This window comes from Gopherus evgoodei, chromosome 12 (assembly GCF_007399415.2).
Source record: "Gopherus evgoodei ecotype Sinaloan lineage chromosome 12, rGopEvg1_v1.p, whole genome shotgun sequence".
NCBI lineage: Eukaryota > Metazoa > Chordata > Testudines > Testudinidae > Gopherus > Gopherus evgoodei.
Genome location: NC_044333.1, coordinates 2,897,551 through 2,922,299, shown reverse-complemented (window position 1 = coordinate 2,922,299; position 24,749 = coordinate 2,897,551). Strand labels below are relative to the sequence as shown.

Genomic DNA, 24,749 nt, shown 5'->3' with positions numbered 1-24,749 from the left:
CTCACCTGCCATTCGCTGGCTCCCTGCAGCCCGCTTTGTCTCGCAGACTCTTTCAGCAGGAAGTTTGAAACCAGCTTCCTGACCACCTGGCTCTGCTGCCCTCTGGGTGCTGAGCTGCCCTGATCTCACTCGCCATGGCCCTGGCCCTGGCACAGCCCCGGTGTTGGGAGTCCAGCCTTTCCGCTCTGCTGGGCATAGGGGGGTTAGCGCTTGCCCAACTTTCAGGCTGGCTAAATGGTACATATCCAACCAATGTCAGGGCTGTTGCATTAGAACAGTGGGTTTATTGAGGACACAGGAACGGCTGACGGCGCGGTCACTGGAATGACCTGACCCAGGGCTCCTGTCACGTGGCCAGGGGACGTATCACCAGGGAAGAACTTTCCCTTCCCAGTTCACAAAGGCCCCGTTGTCCTTCTTGGAGAGTGTTGGAAGCACGTTCAGGATCCCTTGGACACTCACGTCCACCGTCAGTGGAGCCTGCAGGGGGCAAAGGAGAGTGAGGGGGAGAAGCCTGCCCTGGGGCTGGCCCAGGACACCAGGGGCCGGGCCAGGATCTGGGAAAGGATCTCAGTAATCCCATTCTGCCTTCGCTGGCAGTGAACGGGGGAGGCAGGTCCCAGGCCAGTGTTTACAATAGAAAATAGGTGAAAAGGGCTGCACCCCTGAGAGACAACCTAAGCCCCAATGGAAACAGACGACCAGATCCTGCCCCCTCCAGCTCCCCAAGGCAGCAGCTCTGCAGGGTTTCTTGTGCAATGCTGAGCTATGAAGGAACCATGGGACCGGCAGCCCTGGGAAGCAACACCCAGGACACAGCACTGAATCCCCAGGGAGCTGGGTCCTGACGACCGCCTTGCTGGGATGGGAGCCCCTGAGAGGTGTCATCAATATGGGGCGGGGGTGATAAGGGAACAGGCTCCAGTGTAACCATTCCCCCTATGATGAACTTCTGCCCTTGACATGTAGCTACGACTGGCCTCTCCCACTCAGCACCTACCTGGTGGGGGGTTGAGCTCCCCATGTCAGTCTGCACCCAGCCAGGATGGACAGCGATGCTCAGGATCCCATCTCTCTCATACCCCAAGGATTGGCACTTGGTGAGCATGTTCAGAGCAGCCTGTGGGCAAGACATGATGAGCAGAGACAGCAGCATGTGAGGAGAGCAGGGACCCACCCCCAGGAGAAAGGTGAGCAAGGGGGACAGCTGATGCAAGCTGCAGTGTGTGATTCTCTCCTTGGGGATGATCAGCATGTTACTGAGTCGCCACCTCTCACTGCAATGGGCCCACGTGCAGGACCCAGAGTCCTGTTCCAAGGCTTGGGCTCTGGGGTCAGGTGACCAAGCATCATGTGACCCGGAGGCCGTGCTTCCCACAAGAGGCAGCAGAGTGAGATTGGCCTGAATGCTGACCTGGCAGGTCAAATCTGGGGGATAAACCACGGGGCAAGGATAGGGTGACCAGACAGAAAATGTGAAAAAGACCCAAAAATTGGGACTGTCCCTATAAAATTGGGACATCTGGTCACCTAGGCAAGAAAGATTTTTCTTTCCCCTTTGCTGTAGCGGAACATGGACCAAGCGTAAACTGGTGCCCCACGGGGCACACCCCCTACCTTGCTGCACCGATAAGAGACAGCGTGCCCCAACTCCCAGGCAAAGAGATTCGCGATGGAGCCGCACTCACTGGACATGTTGACAATGGCCGCCTTGCTGCAGCTCAGCCCTGGTTGGGGGCTCCCCTGGGCAGCCTTCCTCAGCAAGGGCAGGAATGCCTGGGCAATGGGGAGAAAAGAGCACCCCCGGGTCAGCTTAGGAGAAAGGACCCACATTCCTCTCTTCACCAGCGGACTCTGATTTGAATTGAAGTGGGTCCAGCTGTTGCCCAGAGGTGTCACAGGCTGGCCCCCTCGGCTTGCTGCTCCTGGGCCATGCTCTCCCCCTGCCCTCCAACTTGTTCAGGCTCAGTCCTGTTTTAAAGGCTGATTTCTAGGAGTTGGGTAATCCCATTCTGCCCTCGCTGGGAGTGAACGGGGGAGCCCGGTACCAGGCCAGTGTTTACAATAGAAAGTGGGTGAAAAGCCCTGAGAGACAACCTAAGCCCCAGTGGAGATAGTGTGAGGTCAATGGAAGAATTCTGCCTTTGCCTTAGCTACCACCTGTCGGAGCAGTGGATTTATTACAGCAACAGAAGAACTCTTTTGCCACCGCTGTCGTGTTTCTAGTGTAGATACAGCCGATCATAGGCTGTTTCCCCACCTTAGAGCCCTGCACAGAGTATCTTGCGGGATTGTACACACCCTCTAGATCTGGGGTTCTCAAATTGGGGGTCAGGACCCCCAAGGGGGTCATGAGGTTACTACAAGGGGGGTCGTGGGCCTCCACCCCAAACCCCACTTTACATCCAGCATTTATAATGGTGTTAAATATATAAAAAGTGTTTTTAATGTACAAGGGGGGGGGTCACACCCAGAGACTTGCTGTGTGAAGGGGTCACCAGTACAAACGTTTGAGAGCCCCTGCTCTAGATCTGTGCTAGACAGAGGCCTTGACTCACTGCCATGGAAGTATTTCCTCTCTAATATGCTGAGGTGTACTTACAGCATGCTGCACAAATCGGGTGGGATAGTCAAATACCAGCAGCTTTGGCCTAACTCGCGGGGGCAACTCTAGGTATTTTGCCACCCCAGGCACAGCAGGGAGGTCCCGGGTCCCGTGGATTTGGCGGCACGCCAGTGGGAGGTCCGCCGAAGCTGTGGGACCAGCGCACCCTCTACAGGCATGCCGCCGAAGAGCAGAGCGCCTCCATGGCTTGCCACCCCAGGCACGCGCTTGGCGTGCTGGTGCCTGGAGCCGCCCCTGCTAACTCAGGTTCCATCCGAGTCAATGGGAGTTTTAGAGCGGAGGTATTAAGAGCCCGGTTAGGTCAATACAATTGGCTTCTTCAAATCCTACACTCAGTATAAGAGGAGCAGCAAAAACTTGTGGGCGTATTCAGTATAAAACAGAGCACCTATGATCAGAGCTAAGACAGCCTCATCAGTAAGTGCCTTGTCCAATACCTGTCCCTGCAGAAGCCTGGGCTGCTGGGGGAGAGGAAAGTACCTCATACCTAGATGCAAACACACACTTCAGCGACAACTTATCACAGCATAAGGTTGGGATTTAGGTGCCCAACTCTCATTCACTGTCAACGTGATTTGTGTGCCCAACTCCCTTAACCACCTTTGAAAAACCCAGCCCTGGTGCACAGAGATAGAGCAGGCCAGTCCAGCAATGGCATAGCTTTCCCTACCCGGCCCTCCATAAAGTTTCGCAACCTCGATGTGGCCTTCGGGCCAAAAAGGTTTGCCCATCCCGGCTCTCAGGTGATGGCCTCTCCTGCAGGAGCTGGACTCTTGGCTCAGACCCCACCGGGGCAGTGTTAGGGCCTCTGGGTCCATTTCACGGGTGGTTACAGTCTCATAATGCACCTGACACCTACACAGTGATGAACGCCACACTCCAGCCCCCAAACACACACACACACCAGGTTGGCTCATTGATCCAGGAACCAGAGCCCTGGGGGGAAGGGAGAAGTTCTGGCCTATGCAAAGTCAAACCCCACTGCAGCCAGCGACCTGCCCTCTGTCAGGGCCCTTACCTGGCTCACCAGCAGGGGCCCTGTCACGTTGGTTGCATACACCAGGGACATGTCCTCCGGTGTCTCAGATTCTAGTGTGCTCGGCGTCACTATCCCAGCATTGTTTATCAACAGATTCAGCCCCGAGCTTTTCAGATGCTCCTCAACTCTGGTTGCTGCTGCCTTGATGCTGGCTGGGTCAGTAGCTTCTATAGAGACAGAGCAGGGGGTTCAGAGTAGGGTGAGCAGACAGCAAATGTGAAAAATCAGGACAGGGGGTGGGTGATAATAGAAGCCCATATAAGAAAAAGACCCAAAAATCAGGATTGTCCCTATAAAATCGGGACATCCGGTCACCCTAGTTCAGAGGTGTGGTTCCTCCACCCTGTCACTAACCCCTCTCCCGGAGACCCGAAGCGCAGGCTGCTCTACAGAGCCATGCTAACGACTCGGGAGCTCATAAACACAGTTAGCCAGAACTGGGGAATGCCATGGCACGGGCAGGACGGATAGCATCAAAGCCAGAGAGTGAAATCGGGGGGACCAGGAGTCAGCTGGGCGAGTGGAAAGCAGTGTGGCAGTGAGAGTGTTAATGGGGCGTGGGGAAGGGCGTGTTGGACGAACAGGATCTTCCCAGGGGTGAGCAGGGTTGGAAATCTGCCATCAGAGCTCTGGCAGGCTCACCCTCACCCAGCTTTCATCATCCCATGAGAACACCCTTCAGGGGAGAGCGCCCCGATGGCACAGTTGTTTGGCAGCATTTGAAACATGCCGATTTTTCCTTTGAAAAAGTGTTTGCAGCATTTTTTTTAATCGGAACCATCAGCAGCATTTTCGGGTTACTGAAAAAGCTGGTTCAACAAAAGAGCTTGATAGTCATTTTGATACGTCAGCGAAAACATCGGACAAGCCAAGAGGGGCTCAGGACGGAGCGGACGGGCGGGTCTCAGCGGCACGTGGGCTGCAGGAAAGGGGGGATCAGCCCGGGGGCGATAGGCTGGGTCCCCGTGGGGGGGTCACTGCAGGCAGGGGGTCACATGGGGGGTGACAGGCTGCACCCCTGCAGGGACGTCAGTGAGGGGTGGGACTCTGGCATCACGTGAGGGGCAGGGATCACATGAGGGCTGACAGGGAGGAGGGTCGTTGAGCGGTGGGGATTAGGCGAGGGGTCTCAGAGTGGGTGTCACTGGGGGGCTGGGCAGAGGGGGTCACATGAGGGGTGATAGGCTGGGCCCCTTCAAGGGAGGGTTGCCAAGTTTGCTGTGAGGTATTCCTGGAGGTTTCATCACATGACAATCTTTAATTAAACATAAATTTTTAATTCCTGGAGAATCCAGGACAGTCCTGAAGGGTTGTTAACCCTAATACAAGGGGAATATTACTCAAGGAGGGGAGGGATAGCTCAGTGGTTTGAGCATTGGCTTGCTAAACCCCAGGTTGTGAGCTCAATCCTTGCGAGGGCTACTCACTCAGATTTAGCCCTGCTCCCCCAGCCTCAGTCATGTGAGCAGCACTCCAAGCATCAGCAGGATAAGCAGCTGGTCCCAGCAGATCAAAGGCATGACCAGACCAGAGCAGTTTGTTGACCAGACCAGGTCTAGTTTTTTAATCTGGCCCTAGCAGGATCCCTAGGCTGGGATTGGTTCCCTGTTCATGAAACTGATTCCTTGATTCCAAAGCTTCAGCTACCTGAAGGAGGGTTCCAAAGAGGATGGATCTAGACTGTTCTCAGTGGTGGCCGATGACAGAACAAGGAGCAGTGGTCTCAAGTTGCAGTGAGGGAGGTTTAGATTGGATACTAGGCAACACTATTTCGCTAGGAGGGGGCTGAAGCACTGGAATGGGTTACCTAGGGAGGTGGTGGAATCTCCTTCCTTAGAGGTTTTTAAGACCCAGCTTGACAAAGCCCTGGCTGGGATGATTTAGTTAGGGACTGATTCTGCTTTGAGCAGGGGATTGGACTAGATGACCTCCTGAGGCCTCTTCCAACCCTGATATTCTTTGATTCTATGAGTCTATGAAAGCAAATCTGTCTCCAAGAGAGCGAGGTCTGTTCAGACCCAAACCAGCCATGCTCATACATGGCACAGGCAGCCCCTGTCTCAATCAAAATCATCCCTCCCTGCCAGTCTGGCACGCAGGACAATCTGCAAATACCAGGAACTTCCTGGGCCTCCTCCTGACCAAACGCAGAGAGCCTGAGTGGGACATAGGAGAGGTGGGAGTTGCTCTGCTGAGAAGGGTGACTGCTAGGCACCCTCCCCTTCACTAACACCTAGGCAGGAATAACTCTAACAGTGGCTCCCAACCAGGCAATGAACAGGAAGATGGAGACAGGGGAATGAGGAACAGGGGACAAAGGGACCCAGAGCAAGGGAGCCTCAGCTCCAGGACCAGGGCAGGGCACCCACCTAGCGCAACGATCTCCAGGTTTGGATGCCTGGAAGCCAAGTTCTTCAATTGCTGGAAGAGAATAAAGTCAACAATTATTGACGGAGCCACCAGCCTGCAGGGACGGTTAGGCTGGGCAGAGTCCAGCTCCCTGCTGCTACCCCGGACCAAGTCAATATCTCCCTGCAAAGCTCCCATGCGCAGGGTACAGCCCTGGCTTTCGGGGTCTGCAGCAGGGTGTCTAAACCAGCATCATCTAGCTCAGTGCAGTCAAGCCAGGGACACGTTTCCCTGTTCCCTTTAGGAGACAGGCACCTGTGCTCCCCGCCCTCTCCCTCAATGTGCTCTGCTAGCTTCGCATGTGACCCGTGCAGAACTCGTTCCCAGCCTTATGCGCCAGGGAGCGTCAGCCTGGAGCAGGGGCTGAAATCCCCTCCTGCTCGGGCCTGTTGCTTTTGGCTCCAAGTACTGGAGGCCCCTCACTTAGATTCCCCCACCCCAGCTACAGCTAACTCCCTCTCACCTCTCCCTGTTCTCACCTGCGCTCGCTCTCCCTCCGGGTCCCGGCAGGTCGCAAAGACCCACTCGGGTGGGTTTGATTTCTCCAGAAACTGCTTGACGACCTCCAGGCCGATTCCCCGATTGGCACCAGTCACCAGAATGCTGCGGACATTAAAGCCAGCCATGGTCCTCGCCTGCCTGTGCCCCAGCTGGCAGGGCCTGTGCTCAGCGAGAGCTGGGCTAGTTCTGGCCCCCACGTCCCCTGCACCTGGGGTTACACAGGGTCTGACTCCTGGGTGCCAGCTCCCTGATTCCACACCAAGTCCTGGAGCCTGCCCCTCGCAGAGTAAAATCGCTGGAAGCTGAGCAGAGGCTTCCCCAGCAGGGGTGTGGGAGTCACCATGGATTGGAGGAGCTCCCCAGAAGGGAGGAGCTGTGAAGTGCAGAAAAGGAGATGGCGGGGGTGGGGGAGAGGCTGATTGGAAACTTTAGGGATTGAATGTATTCGTGCATTTTCACGGGGTGACTTTCACACTGGGCAGGGTTTGCAATCTCTCACAGAAGTAATAAGAGTTTGGGCAAGTTAGTATTCAACATGTTGAAACTCATTCTGCACTCCCCTGACTTGGTTAAGCCGCATGGCACCTACTAATGGCTTTCAGGGGCTGTGAGACGTAGTTTTACAGAGAAATGATCTGTTATAAGGTACTGCAGGGCAAGACCCCTACATTTTATTGTCCTATGAAAACTGGGGGAAAAGCCCAGGCTGTGCAGCACACTCCACATAGGTTAGGGTCTCAATTTTACATTGTCCACAGTTAGTGCATCAACATTATGAAACTTTCACTACACCCATGCGCATGGTACCAGACTTCTGATTTTAGGCTTTAACCTGTGAGCACCTCAACACAAAAGAATTGAAATTGGTGATTAGCCAGTAAACACTGGAAAACATTGCAAGTGGTTCCTTGTATCTAAGGACTCTTAAGGACTGGAAATGTTTCTTTGTATCTAAGAACCTTGTATCTAAGGTTCCTTGTATCTAAGGACTCTGCAGCTGCGCCGCCCGGCTGGAGCCAGCCATGCTACCACTCCGCACAGAGCACCGGGTCAGGCCGCGGCTCTGCAGCTGCGCTGCCCAGCTGGAGCCAGCCATGCCACCGCACCACACAGAGCACCGGGTCAGGCCGCGGCTCTGCAGCTGTGCCGCCCAGCTGGAGCCAGCCATGCTACCACTCCGCACAGAACACCAGGTCAGGCTGCGGCTCTGCAGCTGCACCACCCGGCTGGAGCCAGCCATGCTACCACTCCGCACAGAGCTCCGGGTCAGGCCGCGGCTCTGCAGCTGCGCCGCCCAGCTGGAGCCAGCCATGCCACCACACCACACAGAGCACCGGGTCAGGCCGCGGCTCTGCAGCTGTGCTGCCCAGCTGGAGCCAGCCATGCTACCACTCTGCACAGAGCACTGGGTCAGGCCGCAGCTCTGCAGCTGCTCTGCTTGGCAAGAGCTCGCAGTCCCGCCGCCCAGAGCATTGCGGCGCTGGTGCAGTGAGCTGAGGCTGTGGGGGAGGGGGCACAGTGGGAAAGGGGCTGGGGGCAGCCTCCCGGGCCAGGAGCTCAGAGGCCAGGCAGGAGGGTCCCATGGGCCAGCTGTGGCCTGCGGATTGTACTTTGCCACTTCTGGTATAAGTAATATAACAGGCAAGTTGCCACTCCCAACAGATAAACTGCTATTCTCCACATTATACTGAACTTCTTTAAGCAAATCACTTTTCCATTGGTTAAGCATATTTTCCCAAGCTTTACTAGCCAACAATCCAACACTCACCAAGACTGTCTCCTTCCTTCCTCAGTCAGGGCTTTAACCTGATCACCAACTTTAATTTGCTCTAGAGAAACATTTCCCCAAGACTTATCTAATGCCAGATTCACTTCTGAGATATCAGACACTCAGCAATTTCTCCCACATATGCACTGCTTCTTTGCACACATAAACAGCCACCTTCCTCTGACAAACATTCGGTGAAACACTCCAGAGGCAAGTCCTTGCCCCTATAGACACAGGTTTAGGGTTATTTTTTTTCTGTGACTGATTTATGACATCAGCCTGACTGAACAAAGCTTCAATATCATCCCCAATCAAAAGATCCTTAGGCAATAGCTTCCTTACACCAGCTATAACTCCATGTTTAGCACCATTCCAGTCACGAGGGATTCTGGCTAAAGGCACACTTAGCCCTGGTTTACGCTATGGGCTTAGGTCGAATTTAGCCCCGTTAGGTCGATTTAAAAATGACAACCACACAACCAACCCCGTTCCGTCGACCTAAAGGGCTCTTAAAATCGACTTCGGTGCTTCTCCCCGACAAGGGGAGTAGCACTAAAATCGACCTTGCTGGGTTGAATTTGGGGTAGTGCAGATGCAAATCAATGGTATTGGCATCCGGGAGCTATCCCAGAGTGCTCCATTGTGACCGCTCTGGACAGCACTTTGAACTCTGATGCACTAGTCAGGTACACAGGAAAAGCCCCAGGAACTTTTGAATTTCATTTCCCGTTTGGTCAGCGTGGTGAGCTCAGCAGCACGTAGTTGCAGAGGTGACCATGCAGTCCCCCCAGAATCATAGTGTGTAGAATGTTTCTACGCTCCCCTTATCATCTCCGTCCCTGAGGTTATCACAGATTAGAAGGCAAAAAAAATGCACTCGCAATGCAGGGCCGCCCAGGCGGGGGGCAAGTGGGGCAATTTGCCCCAGGCCTCAGGCCCGCAGGGGCCCCCATGAGAGTTTTGTGGGATCCCTGGAGCGGGGTCCTTCACTCGCTCCGGGGGCCCCGGAAAACTCTCGTGGGGCCCGGGCCCCTGGAGCTTCTTCCGCTCTGAGTCTTCAGCAGTGGGGGAGTCCTTCTGCCCCAGGGGGGAAGGACTTCCCGACACGGAACTACCGCCAAAGCGGGACCCGCTGCTGAAGTGCCGGGTCGTCAGCGGTAATTTGACAGCAGAGGTCCCTGCCACAGGTCTTCAGGGCACTTTGGCGGCTGGTCCTGGAGTGGAAGGACCCTCCGCCGTCAAATTACCGCCAAAGTGGGGGCCCCCTCCCTCCACAGACCACAGGCCTCCTGAATCCTCTGGGCAGCCCTGTCACAATGACATGTTTTCCGAGCTCATGCAGTCCTCCTGCACTCATAGGGTACAGTTTAATGCATGGAGGCATTGAGTGACAGAGGCCAGGAAAGAATTAAGTGAGAGTGAAGAGCAGAGGCAGGACGCGATGCTCAGGCTAATGGGGGGAGCAAACGGACACGATGAAGCATCTGTTGGAGCTGCAGGAAAGCCAACAAGAGCATAGATTGCCGCTGCATCCACTGTATAACCGCCTACCCTCCTCCCTATTTTCCATAGCCGCCTTGCCCAGACGCCCAAGAACGCCGGGGGAAGGCTCCCGGCACCAATCACTCCACTCTCAGAAGGCTGTCATTCAAACAGCTTGATTTTTAGTGTGGCTACAATAAATAATGTGGCCTTGTCCTTCCCTCCCCCCCCACTCCACCCAGGCTACCTTGTCCATTATCTCATTTTTTTTAATTAATAAAGAATGCATGGTTTCAAAACAATAGTTACTTTATTTCGAAGGGGGGAGGGTGGTTGGCTTACAGGGAATTAAAATCAACAAAGGGGGCAGGTTTGCATCAAGGAGAAACACACACAACTGTCACACTGAAGCCTGGCCAGTTGTGAACCTGCTTTTCAAAGCCTCTCTGATGCACAGCACACCTTGCTGTGTTCTTCTAATTGCCTTGGTGTCTGGCGGCTCAAAATCAGATGCCAGGTGCTTTGCCTCAACCTCTCACCCTGCCATAAACGTCTCCCCCTTACCGTCACAGATATTATGGAGCACACAGCAAACAGCAATAACAATGGGAATGCTGGTTGCGTTGAGGACTGACTAACACCGCCATCGAGCTTTTAAACATCCAAAGGCACATTCTACACCATGCTGCACTTGCTCAGCCTATAGTTGAACTTCTCCTTACTTCTGTCCAGGCTTCATGGGCCATGGGAGCAGGGGGTAGGCTGGGGTAGGTGCGACCACGCAGTGCTGCCGTCTGGAAGAGCAGCCTGAGGCAGAAGCCTCCAGCCTGCAACAGCAGCGGTGACGGTAAGCTGAGCAGGTTCCATGCTTGCTGTGCTACGGCGTCTGCATGTGTAACCCAGGAAAAAAGACGTGAAACGATTGCCTGCTATTGCTTTCACAGAGGGAGGGGTGACTGACGACATGTAAATGGGAGGGAATGAGGGGAGGTTTCCTGAGCACATGCCTCATTCATGGGCATAGACATGCTATGCCTCTACTGGCCCGAAGTCAGTGGAAGCAGTTGTGCAGTACCTCAATACCCTACAGAGAACGGCTCCCTAGCAGAGACCACAGCCTAGTGTTCTGTGTGAGGCTATAGCTTAGAAGGGGCCCCTCAAAGCGAGCTATATTGCAGGCTGATTCCCCATTCTGGCACTCCAAGTGCAGAAGGTGGGCTGGGGGGCCTGCAAGGATTCTAAAAATTAATACTGGCCACTCCAGGCTTGTATTAAACTAACAAGGGCACAGCTTCTCTCTGACCTTGGCTTGGTAAATGCTGCCACCACCCAAATGCAAAAAAAAACCCTTTCACCCAGGAAGGAGCACTTGGGAATTCCTCCCTGTGGGGTACCCTCAAACCCTTTCACCCCCACTCCAGGGAAGAGCTGAGAAGAAAACAAAGGAAATTAGCTGTTGTCACCAACTAATCAAACAGCACAAACCTCTTAGAACATAACAATCCAAATCCTGTTCTTTAAAAAGGTAAATTTTATTAAAAATAAAAAAGAAAGAAAATACATCTGGAACTTAGGCTTTTGCTAGATTTTAAAAGAGCAATTCCAAAAATTAAGCACCCAGAATAGCTTTCTTGGGGGTTCAGCTTAAAGGTTACAAGCAAACAAAAGCATCTGGGGTGAGCACAAAGGAGATCCACGAGACAAAATAAAGAAATAAACCTGATTGCGCTTATCTCAACATTCCCTGTCCCAGTGATTCCTTCCAGGTATGGAAGGTAAGTTTTCATACCTGGTTCAAACCTTACACAGCATTCCTGCTTATAGCATTGCTGCTCCGTGTCCCTGCAGCCCAGAGAGAACAACTGACAAAGGGAAAGTTTCTTTCCCAATTTTAAAAAGCTCTACCGTCCCATTGGCTGTTTTGGTCAGGTGCCTACTTTTTTTTCTTACCCGGGGAACTTTTTAACCCTTTACAGGTAAAGCAAGTAGAGAACAGCCACCAAGAGGGATTTTACAGCTAACTGGCTGCCTGGGTGTCCATCAAAGGGAGCTCCCCCGCCCCCCCGCCTTATTTGTCACACTGGCGGGAGCATCTCCCTGGCCGTGGGTGGCACTTAAACGATTTCAGCTCTGCTTCTGTTGCTTCCATCAGTACCAAGGGAGTGCGATCGACTCGGATTGCTGGTCTGGAATGAGCGTGATCAATAGCCATGTTCTGTTCACACCTGTGTGCAGTATGGCAGAGAGGGGCGCTCCCTGAACTCCAAGCCAACAATCCCCCAGCCACAAATGGCAGGTAGCCCCACCCCAGGAACTCCCACGGCTGCTAGTCCAAAGCCAGCCCCTGCAGAGCTGCCCAAAGGGGTACGTAGGGCAGGTCTGCACTTGAAACCCAGCCACTGTGGCATTCAGCGAGGACATTGCTGCACCGCGGGTGGAGCGTCTCCCGTCAGCGTGGTTACACCACCTCCGCGAGAGGCCTGAGCTGTGTGCATGGAGACACCCTCCCGCCCACACAGCGCTGTCCATCCCAGAGGCTAGGCTGGGAGGAGCAATTAGAAAACTCAGTTCCCCTTGTGGGGTTCAGGAATCGCTCGGCCCAAGGTGCTGGAGAAATCCTCTGTATTCAGCCAGGCAGCTCCAACTCCCTCTGCCTCACAGGAGGAGGCTCCGGCACCCCCTCCCCAGCCTGCTGGCCTGGGAGGCTAACCCAACCCACTGACAGGTACAGGTCCCCACCGCACCTGATAGCTAAACTCAACTGCACGGGCAAACTGGAGCAACCCCCTGCCCTGGCTGGCGACATGAGCCCCTCGCTCGGACACCACCTGCCAGAGCGCCCAGCAGCAGGGCAGGGTCCCAGCTTCCTATCAGCCCAAACTGAGCAACAGAACATTGTCCCGATCAGCTGCTGGGAGCCAGTGACTCGTTCGCTTGGGCACTGGCATCTCCGCGCTCTCAGCTGGCCCCAGAATCAGAGTAAAACAGGTCCTGCAGAGCAGCTCATTTGAACCGCCTGTGCAGAGAGCCCTGCCAGCATGAGCCCTCTCGCCCTGCAGCTCTCTCCTGTCAGCCCTGTGTGTGGCTGAGAGAGGGGAGGGGAGAATTTGCCGTGTTCTTTGGAGAACAGTGTCAGTGTCTAGTTCCCAGCCCAGAAGCCAGAGGGGCTGCACCAAGGTGGGGAGGTCGAGGAGCTGCCTGGCATGGACACCCCACCTGGTGTCGGGGCTGTCATAAACAGATAGCTAAGGGTTAATGTCTCTTTCACCTGGAAAGGGGTAACAAAACACACCTGACCAGAGGACCAATCAGGAAACAAGACTTTTTCAAATCTGGGTGGAGGGAAGTTTTGGGTGTGAGTTCTTTGTTCTTTGTCTTGTGTCTGTCCCTCGGCTATGGGAAGGATTTTTCTGTCTCCTGCTTTCTAATCTTCTTTTTCCCAGTTGTAAGTACAGAAAGGATAGTGGCTTATATGCTTTTTTTTTTGTATTTACATGTGTGTAGTTGCTGGAGTGTTTTGAATTGTGTTCTTTTTGAATAAGGCTGTTTATTCATATTTCTTTTAAGCAATTGACCCTGTATTTGTCACCTTAATAAAGGGAGACCATTTTTATGTACTTTTTCTTCCTTTTTATATAAAGCTTTCTTTTTAAGACCTGTTGGAGTTTTTCTTTAGTGGGGAACTCCACGGAATTGAGTCTGTAGCTCACCAGGGAATTGGTGGGAGGAAGAAGTCAGGGGGAAATCTGTGTGTGTTAGATTCACTAGCCTGACTTTGCATTCCCTCTGGGTGAAGGAGAGGGGTTGGGGAGAGCTTGGTTCTCTCTCTCGGTACTTCTATTTCCAGGACTGGAAATAGGGAGGGTGGAATTCCTCTGTTTAGATTCACGGAGCTTGCTTCTGTGTATCTGTCCAGGAACCCAGGGAGGGAACTCCTGGAAGGGAGAAGTGTGGGGGGGGGAAATGGTTTATTCCCCTTTGTTGTAAGACTCAAGGAATTTGGGTCTTGGGGTCCCCAGGGAAGGTTGCTGGGGGGACCAGAGTGCCCCAAAACACTCTAATTTTTTGGGTGGTGGCAGCTTTACCAGGTCCACGCTGGTAACTAAGCTTGGAGGATTTCATGCTAACACTCATATTTTGGACGCTAAGGTCCAAACCTGGGAATATGGTATGACAGGGGCGAGGTGCTAGGCAGAGACGTTACAGGGGAGAGGTGCTTGATTATTGGCCCGATGTCCTTGGCAGCCAGCTGTAACCAGGCAGAGAGCGGCTCTAACCCCACAGACTGCCGGGCAGGAGCCGAACTGCACTGGACACAGAATGGTTCTCCCCAGCCTTGCCAACCCCTCCTTCGTGGGCAGGTCTCCACGGAGCCAGAGCAGCCTTGCCCATTGCTCCCACTCTCGCTCCAGCCCCCTGGCTCTGTTGTAGTACTGAGCCTGGGCTCTGGTCTCCATACACTTAGGGCTGCCCTGGTTCCCCTGCAGCAGCTGCCATCTCAGTTGGCTCTCTAGAGGCGTTTCTAGGCCCTCACCTGCCATTCTCTGGCTCCCTGCAGCCCGCTTTGTCTCGCAGACTCTTTCAGCAGGAAGTTTGAAACCAGCTTCCTGACCACCTGGCTCTGCTGCCCTCCGTGTGCTGAGCTGCCCTGATCTCACTCGCCACGGCCCTGGCCCTGGCACAGCCCCGGCATTGGGAGTCCAGCCTTTCCGCTCTGCTGGGCATAGGGGGGTTAGCGCTTGCCCAGCTTTCAGGCTGGCTAAATGGTACAAATCCAACCAACGGCAGGGCTGTTGCATTAGAACAGTGGGTTTATTGAGGACACAGGAACGGCTGACGGCGCAGTCACTGGAATGACCTGACCCAGGGCTCCTGTCACGTGGCCAGGGGATGTCTCACCAGGGAAGAATTTTCCCTTCCCAGTTCACAAAGGCCCCGTTGTCCTTCTTGGAGAGCGTTGGAAGCACGTTCAGGATCCCTTGGACACTCACATCCACCATCAGTGGAGCCTGCAGGGGGCAAAGGAGAGTGAGGGGGAGAAGCCTGCCCCGGGGCTGGCCAAGGACATCAGGGGCCGGGCCAGGATCTGGAAAAGGATCTCGTAATCCCATTCTGCCTTCGCTGGCAGTGAACGGGGGAGGCAGGTCCCAGGCCAGTGTTTACAATAGAAAATGGGTGAAAAGGGCTGCACCCCTGAGAGACAACCTAAGCCCCAATGGAGACAGACGACCAGCTCCTGCCCCCTCCAGCTCCCCAAGGCAGCAGCTCTGCAGGGTTGCTTGTGCAATGCTAAGCGCTGACGGAACCATGGGACCGGCAGCCCTGGGAAGCAACGCCCAGGACACAGCACTGAATCCCCAGGGAGCTGGGTCCTGACGACCGCCTTGCTGGGATGGGAGCCCCTGAGAGGTGTCATCAATATGGGGCGGGGGTGATAAGGGAACAGGCTCCAGTGCAGGGCTGTCCTTAGCCATAGGCAGAATAGGCAGCCGCCTAGGGCACCACTAGGTCTGGGGGCACCGCTCTGCGAGAGCCTGAACAGACCGGAAGCAGTGGAGCATGTAAGAGCAGGGCTGCTGGGTCCTAGAGAGAGCCAAATGCAGCACAGTCTCAGGGAGGGGATTGGCTGCTGGGGTGTCTGGGAAGGGGTAGGGGAAGGAAATCACCTGTGAGTGTGACTCTTTCCCCCAGCGTGAGGTGAGGCAGGCTCGGCGACTGTGGCAGTATCCTTTGTTGTCCCCCATAACGTCCATTCTTCTCCCCTCTGCCCCACAGAGCACCCCTGTTTCTCCCTCCCCCCCATGGAGCACCCCTCTCTTCCCCCTCCCCTCCATCAGGGCTGGGTTGGTGAGGTGCTGGGGGAGAGGGGAGGCTGGCTGACTGCCTGCTGAGGAATGAAAGTGAAAGTAACTCACTTCCTTGGCAGGCAGCCAGGATTGGAAGAGTTGCACAGGGCTGTGCTGGGGATAGCCAGGTAGCATGTGCAAAAAATCAGACAGGGGGTTGGGGTAGGGTGAGCAGATGTCCCACTTTTATAGGACCAGTCCCAGTTTTTGGGTCTTTTTCTTATATAGGCTCCTATTCCGCCCCACCCCCATCCTGATTCCGGCTGCTCTGGGATTCCGGCTGCTAACCCATTGCCACCCAGGGTCCCGGCCGCCAGCCCCACTCAGCACCCACTGCTGGCCTGGGGACTCCCAAGGAACCCCAGGCTGGCAGCGGCTGAGCAGGCCGGCGGCTGAGACCCCGGCTGAGCCACTCAACCCACTGTCGGCCTGGGGTTCCATTCACTCAGCTGGCAGTGGGCTGACGGGACTAAATTCAACGAAATAGGAAAACAAGAACAACTAATGACAAAGTGCAAGACCCTAGAGCAGTGGTCCCCAAAATTTTTTGTCTGGCAGGCGCCAGATGAAGGACCGTGGTGGCGGACAAGCATTTGCCGAAATCATACCGAATTTCAGCGGCATTTCGGCAGATGCTCGTCCTCCGGCCAGAATGTGGGTGCACTGAGAGGCCCCTGCGGGCGCCGGGACACCTGCGGGCACCGCGTTGGGGACCCCTGACCTAAAGAGCTTCCTGAAGCACGGTGATCGTTTTGATTTAAATGGACTTGAACTGTACGAAAAATTGAGTTGTTGCCACATGCAAAATCGATGATGGACATTGTACAGTTTATTCATACCAGCAAACTTGTTGACATATATCCTAATGTGTACATTGCCACTCGTATTCTATTGATAATTCCTGTAACAGAAGCATCAGGAGAACGGAGTTTTTCAAAACTAAAGCTCATTAAAAACTATCTCCACTCTACAAGGAGTCAGGAACACTTGACTGGTCCTGCTATTCTTGCAATCGAACAAGACATCACTTTGTCTTTGTCATACGATAACATTATTACTGATTTTGCAGCCAAAAAAGCCAGAAAGATTGCTTTTAATTAAAAACTAATCCTTGTTTCAATACCTCTTCATAGAAATTCCCAACAAAATGTTGACAAACTTTAAAAAATGATATTATTTGCATCATTCTGTCAAATCAGAATTTTTTCTATAGTGCTACTTCTTTAGTGCTAGTCCATCAGCATTACAGCGTGCTTAATTAAGTTAAACTGGTTTTAATAACATGCATGTGGCAAGTTTTCCAGTACTGTAAGCTTATGTTTGTGTTGCTAAGAGCAAGACAGGCACGGGGGCACCAGTTTAAAAATCTCACCTAGGGCACCATAAATCCTCAGGACGGCCCTGCTCCAGTGTAACCATTCCCCCTACGATGAACTTCTGCCCTTGACATGTGGTTACGACTGGCCTCTCTCACTCAGCACCTACCTGGTGGGAGGCTGAGCTCCCCATGTCAGTCTGCAACCAGCCAGGATTGACAGTGATGCTCAGGATCCCGTCTCCCTCATACCCCAAAGATTGGCACTTCGTGAGCATGTTCAGAGCAGCCTGTGGGCGAGACACCATGAGCAGAGACAGCAGCATGTGAGGAGAGCAGGGACCCACCCCCAGGAGAAAGGTGAGCAAGGGGGACAGCTGATGCAAGCTGCAGTGTGTGATTCTCAACTGGGGATGATCAGCATGTTTCTGAGTCGCCACCTCTCACTGCAATGGGCCCAGGTGCAGGACCCAGAGTCCTGTTCCAAGGCTTGGGCTCTGGGGTCAGGTGACCAAGCATCATGTGACCCGGAGGCCGTGCTTCCCACAAGAGACAGCAGAGTGAGATTGGCCTGAATGCTGGCCTGGCAGGTCAAATCTGGGGGATAAACCACAGGGCAAGAATAGGGCGACCAGACAGCAAATGTGAAAAATCGGGATGGGGCTGGGGGGTAATAGGAGCCTATATAGGAAAAACATCCAGAAATCGGGACTGTCCCTATAAAATCGGGACATCTGGTCACCCTAGGCAAGAAAGACTTTTCTTTCCCCTTTGCTGTAGCGGAACACGGACCAAGCGTGAATTGGTGCCCCACGGGTCACACCCCCTACCTTGCTGCACCGATAAGAGACAACTTGCACGAACTCCCAGGTAATGGGTAGAAAAGAGCACCCCCGGGTCAGCTTAGGAGAAAGGACCCACATTCCTCTCTTCACCAGAAGACTCTGATTTGAATTGAAGTGGGTCCAGCTGTTGCCCAGAGGTGTCACAGGCTGACCCCCTGGGCCTGCTGCTCCTGGGCCATGCTCTCCCCCTGCCCTCCAACTTGTTCAGGCTCAGTCCTGTTTTAAAGGCTGATTTCTAGCAGTTGGGTAATCCCATTCTGCCCTCGCTGGCAGTGAACGGGAGAGCCCGGTCCCAGGCCAGTGTTTACAACAGAAAGTGAGTGAAAAGGGCTGCACCCCTGAGAGACAACCTAAGCCCCAGTGGAGACAGCGCGAGGTCAATGGAAGAATTCTGCCGTTGCCCTAGCTACAACCTGTTGGAGCAGTGGATTTATTACAGCAACAGAAGAACTCTTTTGACACCGCTGTCGTGTTTCTAGTGTAGATACAGCCGATCATATGCTGTTTCCCCACCTTAGAGTCCTGCACAGAGTATCTTGCGGGATTGTACACACCCTCTAGATCCGGGGTTCTCAAATTGGGGGTCAGGACCCTCAAAGGGGTCATGAGGTTACTATTTGGGCAGTCGTGCGCCTCCACCCCAAACCCCACTTTACATCCAGCATTTATAATGGTGTTAAATATATAAAAAGTGTTTTTAATGTACAAGGGGGGGTGTCACACCCAGAGACTGGCAGTGTGAAGGGGTCACCGGTACAAACATTTGAGAGCCCCTGTTCTAGATCTTTGCTAGACAGAGGCCTCAACTCACTGATATGGAAGTATTTCCTCTCTAATACGCTGAGCTGTACTTACAGCACACTGCAGAAATCGGGTAGGACAGTCAAATACCAGCAGCTTTGGCCTAACTCACGGGGGCAGCTCTAGGTATTTTGCCGCCCCAAGCACAGCAGGGAGGTCCCGGGTCCCGTGGATTTGGCAGCACGCCTGCGGGAGGTCCGCCGAAGCCGCAGGACCAGCAGACCCTCTACAGGCATGCTGCCGAAGAGCAGAGCGCCTCCGTGTCTTGCCACCCCAGGCATGCACTTGGCGTGCTGGTGCCTGGAGCCGCCCCTGCTAATTCAGCTTCTATCCGAGTCAATGGGACTTTTAACACGGAGGTATAAAGAGCCCAGTTAGGTCAATACAATTGGCTTCTTCAAATCCTACACTCAGTATAAGAGGAGCAGTAAAAACTTGTGGGCGTATTCAGTATAAAACAGAGCACCTATGATCAGAGCTAAGACAGCCTCATCAGTAAGTGCCTTGTCCAATACCTGTCCCTGCAGAAGGCTGGGCTGCTGGGGGAGAGGAAAGTACTTTGTACCTAGATGCAAACACACACTTCAGCAACAACTTATCACAGTGTAAGGTTGGGATTTAGGTGCCCAACTCTCATTCACTATCAACACGCTTTGTGTGCCCAACTTCCTTAACCAACTTTGAAAAACCCAGCTCTGGTGCACAGAGATAGAGCAGGCCAGGGCAGCAATGGCACAGCTTTCCCTCCCCGGCCCTCCATAACGTTTCGCAACCTTGATGTGGCCTTTGGGCCAAAAAGGTTTGCCCATCCCTGCTCTCAGGAGATGGCCTCTCCTGCAGGAGCTGGACTCTTGACTCATAATGCACCTGACATGTACACTGTGATGAATGCCAAATCCCAGCCCCCAAACCACACACACACACACCAGGTTGGCTCATTGGTCCAGGAATCAGAGCCCTGGGGGGAAGGGAGAAGTTCTGGCCTATGCAAAGCAAACCCCACTGCAGCTGGCGACCTGCCCTCTGTTGGGGCCCCTACCTGGCTCACCAGCAGGTGCCCGGTCACGTTGGTTGCATACACCAGGGACATGTCCTCCGGTGTCTCAGACTCTAGTGTGCTCGGTCTCACTATCCCAGCATTGTTTATCAACAGATTCAGCCCCGAGCTTTTCAGATGCTCCTCAACTCTGGTAGCTGCCACCTTGATGCTGGTTGGGTCAGTAGCTTCTATAGAGACAGAGCAGGGGGTTCAGAGTAGAGTGAGTAGACAACAAATGTGAAAAATCAGGAAAGGGTTGAGGGGTAATAAGACCATATAAGAAAAAGAACCAAAAAGCTGGACTGTCCCTATAAAATCGGGACATCTGGTCACCCTAGTTCAGAGGTGTGGTTCCTCCACCCTGTCGCTAACCCCTCTCCCGGAAACCCGAAGCCCAGGCTGCTCTACAGAGCCATGCTAACGACTCGGGAGCTCATAAACACAGCTAGCCAGAACTGGGGAGTGGCATTGCAAGGGCAGGACAGATAGCAACAAAGCCAGAGAGTGAAATCCGGGGGACCAGGAGTCAGCTGGGCGAGTGGAAAGCAGTGTGGCAGTGAGAGTGGTAATGGGGCGGGGGGAAGGGCGTCTTGGACCAACAGGGTCTTCCCAGGGGTGAGCAGGGTTGGAAATCTGCCATCAGAGTTCTGGCTGGCTCACCCTCACTCAGCTTTCATCATCCCATGAGAACACCTTTCAGGGGATAGCACCCCGATGGCACAATTGTTTGGCAGCAACTGAAACATGCCGATTTTTCCTATTAAAAAGTGTTTGCAGCATTTTTTTTAATCGGAACCATCAGCAGCATTTTCGTGTTACTGAAAAAGCTGGTTCAACAAAAGTCATTTTGATACGTCACCGAAAACATCGGACAAGCCAGGAGGGGCTCAGGACGGAGCGGACGAGTGGGTCTCAGTGGCATGTGTGCTGTGGAAAAGGGAGGATGAGCCTGGGGGCGATAGGCTGGGTCCCCATGGGGGTGTCACTGCAGGGAGGGGTTCACATGGGGGGGTGATAGATTGGGCCCCCGCGGGGACGTCAGTGAGGGGCGGGACCCTGGCATCACGTGAGGGGCACGGATCACATGAGGGCTGACAGGGTGGGTCCTGGGGGGAGGAGGGTCGTTGAGCGGTGGGGATTAGGCGAGGGGTCTCAGAGTGGGTGTCACTAGGGAGCAGGGCAGAGGGGGTCACATGAGGGGTGATAGGCTGGGCACCTTCAAGGGAGGATTGCCAAGTTAGGTGTGAGGTATTCCTGGAGGTTTCATCACATGACAATCATTAATTAAACATAAATTTTTAATTCCTGGAGAATCCAGGACAGTCCTGAAGGGTTGTTAACCCTACTTCAAGGGGTTTATTACTGAAGGATGGGAGGGATAGCTCAGTGGTTTGAGCATTGACCTGCTAAACCTAGAGTTGTGAACTGAATCCTTGAGGGAGCCATTGGGGAGTTGGTCCTGCTTTGAGCAGCAGGTTGGACTAGATGATCTCCTGAGGTCTCTTGCAACACTAATAATCTATGATTTTCACCCTGAGCACTGGTGTGACCCTATGTGTGAAGTCACTGTGCCACTCACTCAGATTTGGCCTTGCTCCCCCCAGCCTCAGTATTGTGAGCAGCACTCCAAACATCAGCAAGTTAAGCAGCTGGTCCCAGCAGATCAAAGGCACAACCAGATCAGCCACTTTATGGCTACTGCCTGAGCCAGGGGTGCTCCCCCATGAATTTGGGCCCTGGCCATTGGCCTAATTTGTTAATCTGGCGCTAGCAGGATCCCTAGGCTGGGATTGGTTCCCTGTTCATGAAATTGATTCCTTGATTCCAAAGTTTCAACTACCTGAAGGAGGGTTCCAAAGAGGATGGATCTAGACTGTTTTCAGTGGTGGCTGATGACAGAACAAGGAGCAATGGTCTCAAGTTGCAGTGAGGGAGGTTTAGGTTGGATACTAGGGAAGACTATTTCACTAGGAGGGTGGTGAAGCACTGGAATGTGTTACCTAGGGAGGTGATGGAATCTCCTTCCTTAGAGGTTTTTAAGACCCAGCTTGACAAAGCCTTGGCTGGGATGATTTAGTTACGAACTGGTCCTGCTTTGAGCAGGGGGTTGGACAAGATGACCTCCTGAGACCTCTTCCAACCCTGATATTCTTTGATTCCATGAGTCTATGAAAGCAAAGTTGTCTCCAATAGAGCGAGGCCTGTTCAGACCCAAACCAGCCAGGCTCATACATGGCACAGGCAGCCCCTGTCTCAATCAAAATCATCCCTTCCCTGCCAGTCTGGCAGGCAGGACAATCTGCAAATACCAGGTACTTCCTGGGCCTCCTCCTGACCAAGCCCAGAGAGCCTGAGTGGGATGTAGGAGACGTGGGAGTTGCTCTGCTGAGATGGGTGGCTGCTAGGCACCCTCCCCTTCACTAACACCTAGGCAGGAATAACACTAACAGTAGCTCCCAACCAGGCAAGGAACAGGAACACAGAGACAGGGGGACGGGGAACAGGGAACAAAGGGACCCAGCGCAAGGGAGCCTCAGCTCCAGGGCCAGGGCAGGGCACCCACCTAGCGCAATGATCACCAGGTTTGGATGCCTGGATGCCAAGTTCTTCAATTGCTGGAAGAGAATAAAGTCAACGATTATTGACAGAGCCACCAGCCCACAGGGACAGTCAGGCCGGGCAGAGTCCAGCTCCCTGCTACTATCCCGGATCAAGTCAATATCTGCCTGCAAAGTTCCCATGCGCAGGGTCCAGCCCTGGCTTTCGGGGTCTGCAGCAGCGTGTTTAAACCGGCATCATCTAGCTCAGTGCAGTCTAGCCAGGGACACGTTTCCCTGTTCCCTTTAGGAGAAAGGCACCTGTGCTCTCCACCCGCTCCCTCAATGCGCTGTGCTAGCTTTGCATGTGTCCCGTGCAGAACTCGTTCCCAGCCTTATGCGCCAGGGAGGCCCCTCACTTAGATTCCCCCACCACCAGGTACAGCTAACTCCCTCTCACCTCTCCCTGTTCTCACCTGCGCTTGCTCTCCCTCCGGGTCCCGGCAGGTCGCAAAGACCCACTCGGGTGGATTTGATTTCTCCAGTAACTGCTTGGCGAGCTCCAGGCTGATTCCCCGATTGGCCCCAGTCACCAGAACATTGCGGACATTAAAGCCAGCCATGGTCCTCGCCTGCCTGTGCCCCAGCTGGCAGGGCCTGTGCTCAGCGAGAGCTGGGCTAGTTTTAGCCCCCACATCCCCTGCACCTGGGGTTACACAGGGTCTGACTCGTGGGTGCCAGCTCCCTGATTCCACACCAAGGCCTGGAGCCTGCCCCGCACAGAGTAAAATCACTGGAAGCTGAGCAGAGGCTTCCCCTGCAGAGATGTGGGAGTCACCATGGATTGGAGGAGCTCCCCAGAAGAGAGGAGCTGTGAAGTGCAGAAACGGAGATGGCGGGGGTGGGGGAGAGGCTGATCGGAAGCTTTAGGGATCGGATGGATTCGTGCATTTTCACTGGGTGACTTTTACACTGGGCAGGGTTTGCAATCTGTCACAGAAGTGATAAGAGTTTGGGCAAGTTAATATTCAACATGGTGAAACTCATTCGCCACTCCCCTGACTTGGTTGAGCCGCATGGCACCTACTAATGGCTTTCAGGGTCTATGGGATGTAGTTTTACAGAGAAATGATCTGTTATAAGATACTGCAGGGCAAGACCCCTAAATTTTATTGTTCTATGAAGGCCGGGGGAAAAGCCCAGGCTGTGCAGCACACTCCACATAGGTTAGGGTCTCAATTTTACATTGTCCACAGTTAGTGCATCAACGTTATGAAACTTTAACTACACCCATGCGCATGGTACCGGGCTTCTGATTTTAGGCTTTAACCTACCACTCCACACAGGGCACCGGGTCAGACCCTGGCTCTGCAGCTGTGCTGCCTGGCAAGAGCTTGCAGTCCTGTTGCCCAGATCATTGCGTCGGCGATGCAGTGAGCTGAGGCTGTGGGGGAGGGGGCACAGTGGGGGAGGGGCTGGGGGCAGCCTCCTGGGCCAGGAGCTCAGAGGCTAGGCAGGAGGGTCCCATGGGCCAGCTGTGGCCTGCGGGCTGTAGTTTGCCACCTTTGGTATAAGTAATATAACAGGCAAGTTGCCACTCCCAACAGATAAACTGCTATTCTCCACATTATACTGAGCTTCTTTAAGCACATCACTTTTCCATTGGTTAAGCATATTTTCCCAAGCTTTACTAGCCAACAATCCAACACTCACCAAGACTGTCCCCTTCCTTCCTCAGTCAGGGCTTTAACCTGATCACCAACTTTAATTTTCTCTAGAGAAACATTTCCCTGAGACTTCTCTAATGCCAGATTCACTTCTGAGATATCAGACACTCAGCAATTTCTCCCGCATATGCACTGTTTTTTTGCAGATGTAACCCTTCTGCCCCTGTGAGTTGGCAGCACAAGGGCCGGGTTCAGTATCCAGGCATTCCGTTTCAGTAACACAATGCATAACCGGCTCGAGTCCCCACCCAGTGACCTGGGACACTCACATATCACATCCCCCTGGGCGCCTCTAGGAGGCAATACTTCCCCTCTCGCAAGCACGGAGTCTGAGTGTAGCAAAATTTTTTTAATAAAGGAAGGAATCAATGCGGCATCCCAATGGAGAAACACCACAAGCAGGGTTATAACACAAACCATAAACAAAAACCCACCTCCAAATACGTTTGGCACTGTCCTTTTTCCCCTTAGGGTTTTAAGTCCAATCACCCCAAAGTCCAACAACCCAAAAGACTCTGGTCAATGCCACCCCAGAGTTCGAGAGTTTATCTGTAGAGGTCCCTCCCCCCAGCCTGGGTAGAAAGGGGCACCTTACGTGGTCTGGGGCCAACTGCCCTGCCTCTCCGTGGGTTCTGCTTCCGCCTTCTCCACGAACTGCTCCGCTTCACCAGCCGCTCCACTCTGCTCCTCCAGCCATCCTCACAAACTGCTCCGCTCCACCAGCTGCTCCGCTCCATGAGCTGCTCCAGTTCTCCCTGCAAACTGCTCGGCTCCGCTCACTCTGTGGGCCACTCCACTCATCCCACAGCTACTC

At 53.7% G+C, this 24,749-nt stretch overlaps 2 protein-coding genes across 2 annotated transcripts; both read right to left on the bottom strand.

Moving 5' to 3' along the window:
- Window positions 1-269: 269 nt before the first annotated feature.
- Window positions 270-6,887, bottom strand: LOC115660462 (C-factor-like). The gene is made up of 6 exons (XM_030581928.1): window positions 6,554-6,887; window positions 6,035-6,086; window positions 3,645-3,832; window positions 1,618-1,776; window positions 1,001-1,120; window positions 270-480 (listed from the first exon to the last, which is right to left on the bottom strand). Exons 1-6 carry the CDS (start codon window positions 6,698-6,700, stop codon window positions 367-369), a joined length of 780 nt encoding a protein of 259 aa, XP_030437788.1. The 5' UTR covers window positions 6,701-6,887; the 3' UTR covers window positions 270-366.
- A 7,556-nt stretch (window positions 6,888-14,443) lies between these two features.
- On the bottom strand, window positions 14,444-22,884 carry LOC115660482 (uncharacterized oxidoreductase C24B10.20-like). Its single transcript, XM_030581952.1, has 6 exons — window positions 22,685-22,884; window positions 22,235-22,286; window positions 19,672-19,859; window positions 17,817-17,888; window positions 17,157-17,276; window positions 14,444-14,834 (listed from the first exon to the last, which is right to left on the bottom strand). The coding sequence occupies exons 1-6, from the start codon at window positions 22,829-22,831 to the stop codon at window positions 14,721-14,723; spliced, it is 693 nt and encodes a 230-aa protein (XP_030437812.1). The 5' UTR covers window positions 22,832-22,884; the 3' UTR covers window positions 14,444-14,720.
- Between the last annotated feature and the right edge of the window lie 1,865 nt (window positions 22,885-24,749).